The sequence below is a fragment of the Zosterops lateralis genome (assembly GCF_965231275.1).
Source record: "Zosterops lateralis genome assembly, chromosome: Z".
Lineage (NCBI taxonomy): Eukaryota > Metazoa > Chordata > Aves > Passeriformes > Zosteropidae > Zosterops > Zosterops lateralis.
The window spans coordinates 38,738,320-38,753,921 of record NC_139800.1 but is presented as its reverse complement, the minus strand read 5'-3'; the positions used below and the strand labels follow the sequence as shown (position 1 = coordinate 38,753,921).

Below are 15,602 nucleotides of genomic sequence, written 5' to 3'. Positions count from 1 at the left end.
CAAGCAGGCAGCTCTGTATCTGCAGCACTCTGCTCACATCCCTTAATTTGACTTCCATCTCCAACAGCGATGCCCAGTGATCTTCACCACAATAGCATCGATGGGATACAGAGACTCTCACACTTCTTAAATCACGCTCTTAAAGAAAGATCCAACACGCAATACAAACGTACTCCCTGACACGACAAACAATGAAAACTTCTCTCGCTCAAGCCCAGCCCGTTCCCAGCTCCCGGCCCGGGGAACACGGCGAGCCTGGCAGGGCACCCGGGGAGCGTCCGGCTGAGCGGGCACCACTTAGGAACTGTCTCTGTCCAAAAATCTCACCAGACCCGTATTAAAAAGGCAAAGACGCGGTAACTTCAAATCCACCTCCCGGTTCCCTCTCGGGGCGGGTCAGACACGGAGGAAAGGCACGGCGGGCAGGGCCGGCCTCGCTCGGCGGCCGCGGCTCCCTCCGCCCGCACCCACCTGCCCAGGTCCTCGCCCGTCTCGTAGTGCTCCTCCAGGTTCTCCTGCCGGAACACCGTCATGGTCGCCGCCCGCCGCCGGCTTCAGCCCCAGCTGGGCGCCCTCATCCCCGGCGCTCCGGAGCCGCCCCGCGCTGGGCTGCGCGCCCTGCGGAGGACGCGGAGGTGAACGCCCTGCCCGCGGTCTCTGCTGGCGCCGGGGGCGCTCCCCGCCCGCCTCGCCCGCGGAGGAAGCGGCACCGCGGGCACCTCCCCTGCCCCCTCCCCGACCGCCGGGAGAAGAAAGCGGCGCCCCGGGCCCCCGCCCCTTCCCCGGCGGCGGCAGCCGCCCAGCCGCCGTGACGGCCACGGGAGCTCGGCCGCCCGCCCGCCGCATTCCTCAGCGGCTCCGTTACCCCGTCAACCGGGACGTGTCGCCGGGCCTGCGGCAGGAGCCCCCCCGCCCCGGACATCTCCGCAACCCGACCCCGGGCGAGGCGGGGGATGCGCTCCGCGCCGCCGGGCCGGGGCTGACCGGGCACCGGCTCGCCCCTCGCGGCGCCGCCCGCCGGGAAAGCTCACCCTCCGCCGCCGCTCCGCCACCCGGGACCGGCGACAGCGCCGCTCCCGCTCCCGCTCCCGGCCGCGCGCAGGGACGCGCCGCGGGGCCGCGCGGCCAATGAGGAGCGGCCCGCCCGCCGCGCCGCCCCTGCCCCTCGCCCCTGCCCCTGCCCCGCCGCCTCTCGCCTGGGCCAGGTGCGCCCGCCCCGCACGGCTCGGCTCGGCTCGGCTCGGCTCGGCACGGCACGGCACGGCACGGCACGGCACGGCACGGCACGGCACGGCCAGCCCGCGGCGGCGGGACCCGCCCAGCGCGGCAGTGCGGGCGGCTCCCGGCACGGCCATTGTGTGCGCCCGCCGGCCGCGCCCTCCCGCAGCCCGCGCCCCCGCCCGCGCCGCGCTCCGGGCAGGATGGGCCGGGGCCGCCGAGAGCCTGACGGCCGCTGCCCTTCGCCCACCCGCTGCGGGCACCCAGCTCTGCCAAATAAGCGGCCCCCAGCCCAGCGCCCGCCCCATCTTGAGTCCCCGGGCCGTGGCAGCAGCGGCGAGCTCAGGCGGGCAGCTGTGACCGGCACAGGCGCCCACCCCGGGCACACCCCAGTGTTCCCGGCCCGCACGGAGGAGAGAACCTCTGCCACTGGCAGCGCTCTCAGGCATTTGAGAAAGCAAATTCTTACGTGCTGTTTGCAGGTATTCTCTTACCAGGCCACAATAATGACCCTTTCTAAAAATACTAGGTACAGACTACCATCTCTACAGAGTGTTGCACCTTATGTTTGATGTTCTCCTGTCCTCTTATGTGCTTCTGTTGCTTCTCTGGCTCAGATTTCCTACCAATTTATGTTCTCTGTAGTGTATTGGTCCCATTCCAAGTTGAATACTGATTACATCCTGGAGACAAGTGTTTTCTCCTAGTAGCTCTATTTTCTTCCCATCCATTTTGTTTGGCCTTTGAAGGGTACATGACGTCACATAACTGAGCAACTTTTAAGTTCCATCTGAACTTCCGGTATTTGGAGAGAGAATTGCTCATCAAAGGTAACAGGAAGTTCAATCCACTCATGATTTCACACCTACTTGATTTAGCACTTGAAAGAGCCCAGCCTTCAGACACAGGTCAACAAGTACAGAATCCTTGTTATTTTCTGACTGACTTACAGCATGACCTTGTACAAGTGTCAAAAATGTTTTTCACCTCCACGGAGGTCATCTGTAAATTGAAGGGAGGGTATTTGGTTGGCTTGCTGGATGTGAAGTTATACAAGACCACCTGCAAAGAGGGCAGCATGGTATCGTCTCAGCTTGAGCTTAGATAAGAGCTATGCAACCCCTCTTTCATTTATAGCCAAAGATGCAGGAGCATGGGTGCTTCAGCCCATCTTCTACGTGTTTAATAGGTTTTTGAAGTCATGACTCTCACATTTTAGGCTGTCAGATTTTCAACACAGCTCCAGGCTTTTAACAAACACTGGGTACAGGTTGGAAAGTTCATTTTGGTTTTGAAGATTGTTCCTTTGCTGAAAATAAAGACAACCAATGTAGCCAGCCCATGAAATTTCCAACACTACAACCTTGCTTGATCTTCAGAGTTTTTTGCTTCTTTGGTATGTTTTATGGGGGCTCTGAGCTTATACAAGAGTAACATTTCTGGTACCTTTTATGTATTTTGCATTGCAAGCAGTGCTCAAATGTGCCATTCAGTATTACTCTTTATGTCCCAGCCCTACTTCAGCTGAAGGAAATGGAATTTTGCTATGGATTCAAGTAAAGCAGGTGCACATTGGAGTCAATACACCGTAACTGAGATAATTACCAAGATGCAAAGGAACAACGGAAAAATGATTTGCTTAAATGTTTATCTTTCCTCTTTTATTAAATAACCGTATTAGAAGGTGGAAACCTTGCAACTGCCACCCCTCCGTCTTGGTCTGGGATGCCTGAATTCTGTTGTCAAGGCCTCTCAGTGACTGGTTGTGTTTGAATACTCCTGTGGCAGCAGCAGCAGCAGCATAGGTCACCACTTTGTATGCATGAGGAGAAGTCATGCTCCACTTGAGTGAAGTCAGCCACAATGACATATCCATGCCATGGTATACACAGGTACAAAAGAAGAGGTTTGAAAACAGAAGCACTGTTCCTGTTTCTTCAGAGAAGTATTCACTTGGTTCTGTCTGATGCAGTCCACTTCTAAAGAGCTTGCCAATTTGTGGCAGGACTTATCTGGCATCTGAGAAAAGTTAGTTTCGGGGAAAACCCAGTGCCATTGTTGTGCCTTCAAAATGCTCATCAAAGTTCATGAGAATTATATGGACTGTACATGTTGTAAATAGAATAAATAATTCTCAATTTCTGTCAAATATAATTCAGCAACTGAATTACAGGTTTAATAGCATTTTGAATGAAATCCAGCCCTAATTAACTTGGTGGCAGAATCTCCATGATTTCATGGTTCCATGATTTCAAGCCAGCGTGACTTTTTCAGTTATTGTAATATAACAGAAATAATAAAGTGAGATTAACTCCTTACTAACACCATTGTAAATCAGGAGTGATAGTGATTATTTCAGTGTGAAAGAGGCTCAGGAGCAAGACTAGTAACAACAAATGTGTTTTCAAAGGAGTGATTGGTGCCTGCAAGATTACTATGTAAAGTGTCTCATGTACATTTTATTGTGTTGAAAAGCAAGTGCTCTGTTTCTCAGTAAATATTACAAAGAATCAAATTTGCAGAGTATGTGTATCCCCAAGCAGTATTAAGTGAAAAAGCTACATTGTTTCTGCAAGTCAAGTGATTTATAGCGCTCTTTAGCCACTTGGCTCCTGAACCTACACAGCCTTTTCTACATGAAGTTAACAGACAAGGACGGATAATAAGAGTCTTGTTTCAGGATAAATCTTTTCAAAATCACTGTCAGATTATTTTCTGACATCCAGTTAATACATGTCTCCTAATAACATAAGACCCTAGTTATGGTAAAGAACATAAATTACTTAGGCTGGCTGTTACTTCTTCTGTGTATAGTTTTCTTTTAAGACATCAGTATTTGTTTTCAGCATGACTACAGAAGCAATTTCCTGGGTTATGTGAGATATCCTATGCTGATTCATAGGTTTTCCATCCCTATTTTAATTTCTCCCAAAGCAGTCTAGTTACTGTCCCTCAAAATTGAGTTTCCATATCCATCATAAACATCAGGGAAGACAGCATAACTGAAAAATGACAATTGGTGCACAGAGTCACTGAATTTTAGAAAACCCAAAGCACTTTTCCTAGAAAAGTTGCTCCAGGTGTGCATGACTTTTGTGATTAGATCTTGCATCACTAAGAAAATAGACTGAAGACACTGATTCACAAAAGCCTGAAGCTGCTGACAAGGTAGGACCTCTAGCTTCACAAGGCAGTACTTTTAGTGCAGTAACTAGACTCAACTAAGTGGTGCAGGGTAAATTTTTCTAGGTGGGAAAATAATTTCTTAGCTTTTCCATCAGTAAACAAAATACTATGGTGCTTAAAATTTCAAAAAATCATTTAATTGCTGTTTTTGGAAGACACATAGAAAGAAAGTTCATAGAAAATTATCAGCATCGCTGTTCTGGAAGCATCTCAGAATGATTAGTGCCTCTTTTACTCTCTAGGTATTTATGTCAGTTCCTTGGCAGAGGGGGAGGAATGAAAAAAATAAATGAAAAAGGAAAAAGGAAAAAAGAAAAAGGAAAAATAAAGGGTTTTTTTTTCATCTTCCTACAGACTTAGGAACTAACCTAGCACCTGTCAACTCCTGTGATTATTCATCAGGGACCCATAGCATGTACATACCCCAACACATGCTCTTCTCTACTGAAAAACACATGCTGTTGATGGAAACAGGAAGACTCAGATCTACAGTGGATGGATCATTTTCCCTGAAGCTGAGCTATGATCATGAAAGCCTTTGACAAATGACCCAATAATAATCACTAATCAAAATCAGGGCTAAATAGCAATTACATTCCTTTTACTTCTAATTTCTTACATGTAAGTTTGGTCTCTATGTTATTGTATGCTTATTTAATAGAAAATAATCTGCAAATGGTTGATTTTAATTTTTTGGCAGAACTGTTTCTTTCTGAAAAGAATGTTTACTCCAACTCAAAACCTTTTGACAAAGATTGTGTTAATGTATACTTTCAGTAAGGCAGATATGTATTTTCTTATGTTTAGTTAAAATATCACTTTTAATAATATATATTTTTGTTGCATGTAGGATAACATATTTTATATATATGTAAAATATATATGTCCTAAAGTAACATAAGTAAATACTTTGTTTTTTGTTTTTTTTTACTTTTAATTCTGAGCACAAAGAGTTTGATTTCCTACAAAACCAAAACAAATCAAATATGTAACTGCATTTTTTGTAAATTTTCTTCTGTCAGGCCAAAGGATATTCTAAACTTATATTTGAAAGAAGAAGTCAAGAAAGCACTTGCTGTAAATCCTTGGTAGTTCCCATGCTACCTCAAGAATTTTACAGGGACAATGAGGGACTTATTTGTACTGTATATTGCACCATAAACCTTGAACTTGATTGGCATCTCAGTATTGTGATATGCATGTTTAATAATAAATTTTAAAAGATTTGCTGTGATAAAACAATGAGCATTACATCAGCTTTTACGCAATAGGCACTAGATTTCCAGCCACTCAGCTTTGAAATGTAAGAGTTCATCAGACCTATCTGTAATATATGATACCACAAAAACATTTACTCAGATCAGTAAGTTTCCTGGAGTAATGGATGACAAGATGAGGCAGCATTTCCTGTCCTGTCTTTACGTCTATTTATTCTCTTTTCTTTTTTAAGGGAGGCTCTACAATTCTGGTCAGTATTGAAACAAAGAAATCAAAGTATACATATATACAAACAAAAAAAACCCCAGTTAATAAGAGAACTTAAAAAAATTATGTTAAAATAATGACTTTCATTCAGTGCCCCCCAAATACTTTGCAAACTTTGGTTCCTTTCATTATCCTTTCCTACACCTCTGTAACAGCTAGGTGTAAAGTAATTTTACTTGTAGATACTGAACAGGTACTCCATGGACTCACCATAGTCAAGAACCATGTGAAGGGCAGAAGAGATTGGTGGGATAGTGCCTGTGGTAGTTTATTTAGGTGCTGTAACCCACCACACTTCCCACACCAATTTCCTGCTGATGTCAGGCATTAGAAGGTAACTGTGCTTGCTGACACTTGGCCTTGGCTTGTTGCCTGCCAAAGCCACCCGTGAGTTCAAATTCCTTTGGCACAGTATGGTAATGTGGTGGTCATAACCTTATCCTTAGAAATAAATGCTGAGTAGTGTTTACTGTAATCATTTTACAGATAAGGCATGGGAAGTGCAGGCTGGATATAGGATTGAATCCCCAAACCATGGATGTTTATTTAGCTGCTGAAAATACTTTTTCTGTTTTAGCTAAACATGACTAAACTGTACATGAAGAATGTCTGTAGGATCTGTGTGACATGCACAGTATCAGATTTGAAATAAGTGATGATGACTGAAAACACTTAACTCCTTAATCCAGTTAGACTCTAAGACTGTTAGATACCATGAGACAAGGCACCTACACAATAGTGTTTCTTTCAAAGATGCACTGTGAAAATTTGGATTTGAAGCCATTAATGCTTTTAACTGCTGCTGCTCTAGACTTTTTCTGTCTCACCAGGTCTAGGATAACAGATATACGACTGTGGAGTCCATAATAAATACCTTGTTACTACAGCAAGCATTACTATCTCTGTGGTTTTGAAAGCACGTTTACCACAGGAATGTCAAATCTGTACACATCCAAAACTCACTCTTCACACTGGTGCTTGCATGTGCCTGTCACAATTTTTTGTTGGTGAAAAGCTCATAATGCAAGAGTAGTGCTAAACCAGAACAGATATAGCAGGTGATATTTAAAGGTAGAAATGTGGGAGACTGCTTTTGTGGGATTAGTACACGATCCAGGTTGCTCAAAATACTGGGGAATCAAGGGCAGCAGTTTGAAAATCATGAACTGAGATGAACACATCAGCTGCCTGGCACCCTGACAAGCTATAGGTGGAGTGTTAAAGGAGTAGCACTCTCCAGCGATTTGTGAAATGCTTATGTGTGAAATCATTGGCATATGAAAAGAAAAAGCTGTCTGACTGTTTTGCAGCATTTGCTCTCTGTATTTGGGCATTTCTGAAAACAAAACAACCCTAAGCATGAATCTACAACAAACAGGAGTTGTGTAGAATTGTCATCTAGATGTTAGGGAGATAAAGTAATCATGTTTGGCATGTTTCATGCCCATACATTTCGTCTGCCTATCTCCCTTACGTGTATAACAGACAATGAAACAAACGTTTGTGATCAGTTTCCCTTGTGTGTGATTCCTTTGCCCAGGTACTGCCCACAACACGCTCTGATTGTGCCGCGTGCTTCTCTGTGTATGTGTATGCCATGCAGAGAGCTAGGCAGAAGAACAACTAAGCTTCTGCAAACCACAGACTCATCAAGCCAAAGGGAAAGGACCACAAGAGGCTTCTGTTATGTAAATTACACAGAATCTTGGAGAGCTGATTAAGAGAAGCTGTATAGTGTTCAAATACTCTAATCAAGTCAGTTGAATTTTCCTGTGGTATAGAAAAATGTTTGTCCTGATGAAATTCCAGTTTCTGAGGTTGATCTTTAAGTTTGCCTGGTATAATTGGTACTGCTTGTGATGCTTGGCCATTGCCTGATGAATTTTTGTTTCCCCAGACCTTCCCCCTCCACTTAATTTTACCTAGTTGCATTGTTAGTTCAAGGTAACACAACCTTGCTGTGGATGGTTACAAAAGCCTGCTGAGGATCAGAGAGGCTGACAGTTTACCTCATAACACTTTTTTGTTGGGAGTAAAAATGGTGAGGGAAGGACTCTGGGACAAAATAATAATTTCCAAACTAAGACCAGGTGTATGTGTAATGTTGAGGGACAGTAGTGAGCACTTCCCATGCTGTGCGGTTCAAAGCGTATTAAAAGGAGGGGTCAAAACCATTTTTCTCAGCTGAATTAATCCTTTCCAGTATGCCTTCAATTAGTTTAGTATTTTATTCCTTAAATTGATTTATTATTGTATCACAAATAAAGCTGAACAAGTGATTTAATGAGTTCAGGTACTACCATGGATGGGTTACTGTTGTATGTTTTACTGATTATTTCCTTTCTGTACAATTTTCAAAGGAAAAGGAGCAGCCTACATATTCAACTGTGCCAGTAGGATTTTACATCCTGAGTGTCTGAAGGATTTTCCTTCTCCATATACCCTAGAGGCTTCTCAGCTACAAATAGAACAGGTGTGACAAGTGGGAGTACTGCTGTATTGCAAAAACAAATATATATTTTATTATTTATTAGTGATTGTCACAGCCCCTCCATTAGCATGGAAACTTCTTGCAGGAATCTGAAGCTGGGATTCACCAAAGCAGATCTAGATGCTAGACATAACCACGTGAACTCTTAATCTGGTGGAGTAAAACACTGCTTACATAAGTACAGGGTGGAGGGTTTGTAATCACTCTGCTGGGAGAGCACCTGAGTGTGCAGCATCCTGTAGAATGAAGGGTGAAAGTCAAACTTATGTGCTTAAATAAAGGTCTGTTTTTCAAATCCAGAATCTCACCCTTACTTCAAGACATAAGGAGCAGCATGGGTCCACAATTAAAATACAGAATGCCATTTTAGTATTCTCATAAGAAAAGTAAAATCACGATTCATTCCTATTCACATTACAAAAATTATACATAATTTATATGTGTATTGCTCAAATAGATACCATTGTATCCACAAAGAATCACTAATTGGGAAGTAAGCATTCAGAACATCTTATTCTTGAATTAACAAAGACATGCATTAAAAATGATGGGTCTTGTACCTGAAACCATATTTAGCAACTAATTTAACTGACAAGCAAGGAGAAAGAGTTCTGTCATGCAGACATGACCTTCAGCTATCAGGCTGTTGCAAAGACCTAATGCATAATACTATGCAAAGCATTTTCAAAGTATCTTTTTCTTTTTCTTTTTCTTTTTCTTTTTCTTTTCCTTTTTCTTTTTCTTTTCCTTTTCTTCTGCTTTTTCTTCTTCTTTTTCTTCTTTTTCTTTTTCTGTCTCTTTCTTTTTCTTTTCCTTTTTATTTTTTTTTTCTTCTCTCTTCCTCTTATTTATTTATTTAAACATTACATACCAATATTTAAACAACAAAGATATTTGACAATTTGACCAATGAGAAAAAGAAAATCTAGTGAGGATTTTTTTTTTGGAAGAATAAGAAAGACATATGAGGAAATTCAGATTAAATACTAGAAATTACTCTTTAAAACCTGGTGAATATTGCTCAAGGGGAGATACTGCCTTGAATCCATGTGAGGGAGATGGGTGAGTTGGTGACTCAACTGCACAGTCAGGACCTCTGAAGCAAAAGCAGTGGTAATGAAAAAGGATTGGGACCAGAGGAGGAGGAAGGAGGAAGCTCATGGCTTTGGAAAGTCTGCAGCTGCACTGCCTTTTGTGAGTAGTGAGAACACGAAGAAACACCGGAGAACACTAACCTCTATTCCAAATGAAGTGAAAGCTATTCTGTAATATTAAATGTCAGAAAGTTATCCAGGGCTAGTTCTTCACCTGCTGTTAATCAGTATGATAAATTGATTTGGTCCTCTAAAGTAATGGAACCAGAATAATTTAAACAAGGCCAGTATTTAACATTTTAACTTAACTACTTGACTTGGGAGGATTTAGTGCTAAACAAAAGTCATGTGTGAATCCAGCCTTGGAGAAATATCCATACAGTTCAAATGCAGGGCTAGATACTGAGCTTAAGAGTGGAAATTGTACATTGTTTCAGAATAATTACATGGAAGGCAGGATTTTTTTTCCTGATACAAGCCTGTTAAAATTAGATTACATTATGTTCCAGTGTTCAGACTTTGGAGTGTGTTCTGCAAGCTCTTACTGGCCTGTTGATCTGTGATGGAGGTGTTAATTTTGAAGTTGCTGTGGTGCAAGGAAAAGGTGACACACTGAGTTAATGCAGCAGCACTTTACCTAAGAAAATCAGGGTTGTACTTCAAATTTGACATAGTTTTGGCAATGCCAGGCTAATGCAGGTGCTTTTTCCCATCCCTCCCAAGAGACAGAGTACAGTGCTGTAGAGCTGACACCAGCAGTTAGTGCATGTGCAGGAGAGATATGAGACTGCAGATGGACGGCTGCTCACAGGCGTTGTCAAAGGGGACTGGACTGGAAACATTTCAGGCAGCACATCCTGTGCTTCCTCAGCACTCTGAGAATTCACATGGCTTCTCTACACCTGTCAAAACAATAACTATTGCATTCTCCACCCCAAAACATGCAGATGAATAACGGCTGGGAGTGGGGAGGTTTTGCTGATTATTGACTGTAATGAAGGAGAGTGGGTGGTGATAGCACATAGCAGAAACCTAGGAGAAAGGCGGTATCATATAATTTCACCTTGAGAATCTATTGCTATGGCAACAAAGAACAGATTTTTTTTTCTTTTTTTTTTTTTAATAGGCTTCAATGCCAAAGTATCACAAAAGCAGAAATCCACTTTTGACAAACCTTTTCTCTTTGCTTTTTGTTAATTTGTATTTTGTACATTTGTATTTGTATTCATTTGTACAGAAATATTTGTAAATATGAAAAATAAATATTCATAGCCACTAAGATTTCTCTTAAAAGACATAAAGTATGGTTGTGTTAGTGTTAGCTTTATTGACTTGGTGTGAAGTGACAGCAAATTTCCTGTTTATGTTCTCGATGTTCAGGCTATAGACCACTTAGAGTTTATATTCCTTTTATAGCTATTGAAGTGTTCTTCGAGATTTAACAATATGTAACTGAGGTCAGAATTTGGCCTGCACCATTTTCTATTCTATAAAGATAAAAAATGAATGAAAATAATTATTTCTGGTCAAAGCTACTGAAGTAGGTTTTGATGGCCATTACAAGACACCCTGGCAGCAAGATTTCACTTCAGGAACTGCAGCAGCTTGGGATTGTGAATAGGTGCTTGGGAGCCAATTTTCTACATTTTTTGTGTGAGAAAGATTAAAGCTTTACAGTAAAATTAAATGAAGGAACAGTGCTAATCACACATCTTCAGGAAGAAGTAAAGCCTTTTATCAGAATGCCAGATTAATATTGCATGGCTCTGTGCCAGCAAAACCTGCCAAAGCCCTGGGATCACCACTGTCTGCTGGAGACAAGCTGCTGATACAAGGAAGAGTGACCAGTTTTGCACTTCTTTCCCTCTTCAAGGCTTAAATGAGCACTGTGATCTACTACCTGGATGAGCTAAGGATTAGCCTGTATTGGAGATCTGCTCCCCCATTTCCCCTTTGAGATGTCTTAATTTCATGACTTTAGGCTTTATCTCACGCTGTTTTCCTAATGCCTGCACTATGGGAATAACATTTGCTATTTCTTTGCTCAGAAACTATGTTAATTTCAATGGATACTCATGTTTATGCTATTTCAGCTCTACAACAGGTGAAATTCTATTTTCTTTCATTAAATCAATTGTGTAATTTGATAGATCTGCAAGCTTTTTATATGGTATTAAAACGATCTTTTTCCACACCTTTTTTGTGTGTGGAAAAAGATATCTTCCAAAAAAGGTATCTGCTTCTGTGAGATACCCTGAGCTCCATGAACAAAAACCTCTTGTAGCACCAATAATATTGATAGTTAAAATACAAATTTAGTGAAGAAATGTAACACACCGACGTTTCAAGAGACATTGATTCAAGCGAGGCAATTTCTCTCTGTATGACTTGTTTGTACAAAACACAAACCAGACCCAAAACTGAAACAAGAACAGAGAAGAACAAATAAGAACCAGGGACTCAATTTGAGAGAAGACAAAGCTAAACACAGATATAGGACTCTAAGGGGTTTTCCCCTCCAATATGCCAATGAGAGAAGGATGCTGTCCTGTTAAAAATTCTGTTTAGAATCACCTACCAGGCTGGGAGGAGCAGAAATATTGAATTACCACATTTTAACTATATTTAGTGAAAATTTATAGCAGATTATTTATAGCAGATTAGATTGGCAGGCATTGCTCACCTTTGGACCATTTCAGAAAGCTATTGGGGACCTGAGTTGCATGCAGGGATCTGTGGTTGTTGAGTATAAAAATCTGTGGTTGTCATTGACCTTACTCATACAGCTCTGGAGCACACACTTCCTCATCTTTGTTGGCAAACAAAGCTGCAAACAAATCCTAGCATGTGTTAAGTGTCATAAGATGAAAATCTCTGGCAAAGAGGGAAGTTTTCTTAGGGCATATTGTGCTCTGTCCAGAAAAAACATCTGCAAGGACCAGTGCTGCTGAGAAATTTTCTGAGACCAATTTTCACTCTCTCTTCAAGTGTCTTACCTATAAATTATGAATTTGCAACCAAAGGATCCTTTCCAGCCGACACAGATTCTGCCGAAGAATTACTGCTCACAGAAACTGCAACATTTGTATCTGGATGAAAAGGCGCAGAATTACGTGTCCATGACACTGAAGAAGCAAGAGTTGGTCTCAGAGTTGTTGCTGCATAGAGAACAGGGACAACCTTATGTGCTTTTTCAGCCTGGTATCTGCTTTTAATATTTATGTGCTCTTCTTGTTCTCACAACATCACTTCCAGTTTTCCTGCTGGCAGGCTCTCTTCCAGGCAGCCCAGGCCCTCTGATATGAGTGAGTATTGGCACTGCTGTTAGTGTCAAGTGGAGTAGCAGCTTCTTCTATCCCTTTGCACTGCTAATGGAGCTTGGCTTTCCTATGTGTTTGTACAGAACTTCACATTGTTTCTTTCAGAGTTGTACTTGACTTTTTTTTTTTTTTAGTACTAACCACGAACACCTAAATTCACCTGTGCTATTACTATACCCTAACAATAATATATGGCAGACATGAATCCACTCTTTTTCTTCTTCGAAGGCTGATAATCATTAGAGAGACTTCTGCGAATATTGTGGAGTACTTTTAGGCTGCTATTAGTTAAGTCTAACTTATAATATTTTTTTGAAACAAAGTGTGTTTGGTATGAACTGATTTTTGTTGAATATCAAATGCTTGGAATTTATGCAGCAGAGGCCACCTACCTTGTATATAACAGAACAGTACCAATTTTACCTCCTATTAAACACTACAGATATACTCTGCCTTGTATCTGTGTAGGCTGCAGTAAGTGTGCATGTTTTTTCTATAGAAAAGTCTTATTGAATTGAACAAGGAAGAAATCAGAAAGATTCCATAGAAATTTAGTGCAGCTAATAGCTATGAATGGAGAATTACATCCCTGTTATGGTGCTCTCTGGGTAGTTCTAACCATTCTATAGAAAGTTTGCCATTCCCTATTAAACTCCATAGGGGTTTCCTCTAAATGCTGGTTTTTGAGCTATTGGGACTGGAAGTAGATGCTCAGGATTAGAAAGCACCATCATTTTGTCAGACTATTAAAAGTTATTTTTAGTCTGCCTTATATAGGTGTCATTCTTCTGAAATTTAAATTCCATTATAGTGGTGCATTATAGCAGCACCAGTGTAAGAGGGGGAAAAAATGGTGGAAAGAGTGGGGTGTCATCACAGCTTTAACTTGGTAGAAAGAAGAGAAATAGGATGGTCACGCTTGTCTTTAACTCCAAAACAACAATATAATTAATCCACATTATACAGTACAGCTATACTACTTCAGCATTGATTATTGTTTAGGGTTCAGCAAATAAACATATTGTTAGATTGGTAGGCTTTAATAAATACTCAATGTTTTCCAATGGCCTGCAGAAAACCCTAGTGTACATTCAGGGATTGCACTCCCCTGAATGACACTGAACCTATGTGATTCTGGTATCATAGCAACATCCATGAGTGATGATCTTTTTTTCTGAGACTTGTTTATGTAAAAAACATTGTCAGTATGAATCCTGCCCTTCTACTGTTCACCACAGTGGAAAGAATAACTGTAAAGTGGTCCTACGAGCTCCAGTGTGAGTCATGAGGGAGTTCTCTGGCAGGAACCACTTTGTGCTCGGTGCCTGTACAGACATCAGCACACACTGAGCTTTAATAATGAAAAGGCTTGATTTTGCAATGGCACAGAAAGGAAAGAAATAACACTTAAACCAATACTTTCCAAATGTGCTTTCCTAAGAATAAGAAGGAATTTAAGGACTTATTGTGCCTGAACAGTGTAAAGCCATATGGCTAGCCTTCTTCTTTGTGCATACCAGGTCATGCTGTGCACACTGCTCAGGAGAACACAACTCCAGAGAAGAAAAATTCCTTTAGCACCTGAGAGCAAGTGATTTGCTTTCTCTATGCTCTTCTCAGGTTAGAGAAAGGAACCTCAGGTCTACACACTCCAATCTCCACTTCCTCTCTCACAAATGCAATAGAATTAGTGAAGAGAGACTTTGCTTTAAATCAGGCCTACCAAGCACGCAAAGGGGTGAAATTGATGTAGTGAGGTTTTTGCTATCCTCTGCTTTGGCAGGTAAACACATAGAAGGTGGTGCTGGAATTTGCTGGTACATAGCAACACAGAAAGATAACGCTGTCTTTGTGAAAGAGTAACTGTAGAATGAATCCTTGGTCTTACAACTTTTGGTCAGGCTACTGTTTCCATTTGGCCTTGAAGCTTCTGTGGAAGAGAAAATGCTTTCATTAACAGTTTCCCTATGAAATGATAATCTACCACAGTGTCAGTTATTACAGAGAGGAGACCAAGCAGGACTAGACAGGGTAACAATAAATTTCTGTTCATTTCATTTTCTCTGCTGTCATTGGTATTAATGCATTTTTTCAAAATGTAAAATAACCAGTTGTCATGATTTAGGAATAGCACTCCTCAATTCAGTGTCCCCCACCAAGACTCTCCCAAATGAGACTCTGCTCATTTGCTCACCACACTTCCCCTTCCCTGTCTCTCTCTGAGAATGGAGTTGAGATAGGAACAATTTATATGAAACAGCAATGAGATAAGAAAATGAACAGCTGCAGCAACAATATTAATAACAAAAGTGTACAAACAGAGGGTGATATACGTGGAAAATGCTCACCAAGGCCAGGAACATGAACAACAGTGGGGGAAGGACCCTTGCCACAACCCCGCCTATGCTTGCTCTCCTGACTGGAAAGGGCCACTGTTTCTCAGAAGAGCGAGTGCCTTTCCCTCTGCCCTGAAAATGATGTAAGGTGGTATTTAATAACATGATGTCTTGGCCACACCTGCTGTCACTGATCTGGACAGGAACCAGGACACCACTTCTTAAAGCCACTGCACTTAGATGGTATTGGCTGAACAGGAAGAACACATTATGTATAGGGCAACAAAAACATACTGACTTTGTGCAATTAAACAAAGGGAATATTACATTAAATGCCTTATAAATTTTCATAAAACGGAAGAGACACTTTAAAATTAAATTACTGATTCTGATATGTGGCAACATAGATATTACTGCAAAGATAAAGCTAGTGCTAACTAAAAAGCTCATAACCTTTCCAAAGAGTGCTGTA

The 15,602-nt window shown here is 41.8% G+C and overlaps 1 protein-coding gene across 1 annotated transcript in view; it reads right to left on the bottom strand.

Moving 5' to 3' along the window:
* Positions 1 to 580, bottom strand: part of DAPK1 (death associated protein kinase 1) — an 83,339-nt gene extending 82,759 nt beyond the window's left edge. The window contains exon 1 of the mRNA XM_083883580.1: positions 472 to 580. Within this exon, the coding sequence (XP_083739706.1) occupies positions 472 to 533 (62 nt within the window). The 5' untranslated portion in view covers positions 534 to 580. The remainder of the gene's footprint in view (positions 1 to 471) is intronic.
* Between the last annotated feature and the right edge of the window lie 15,022 nt (positions 581 to 15,602).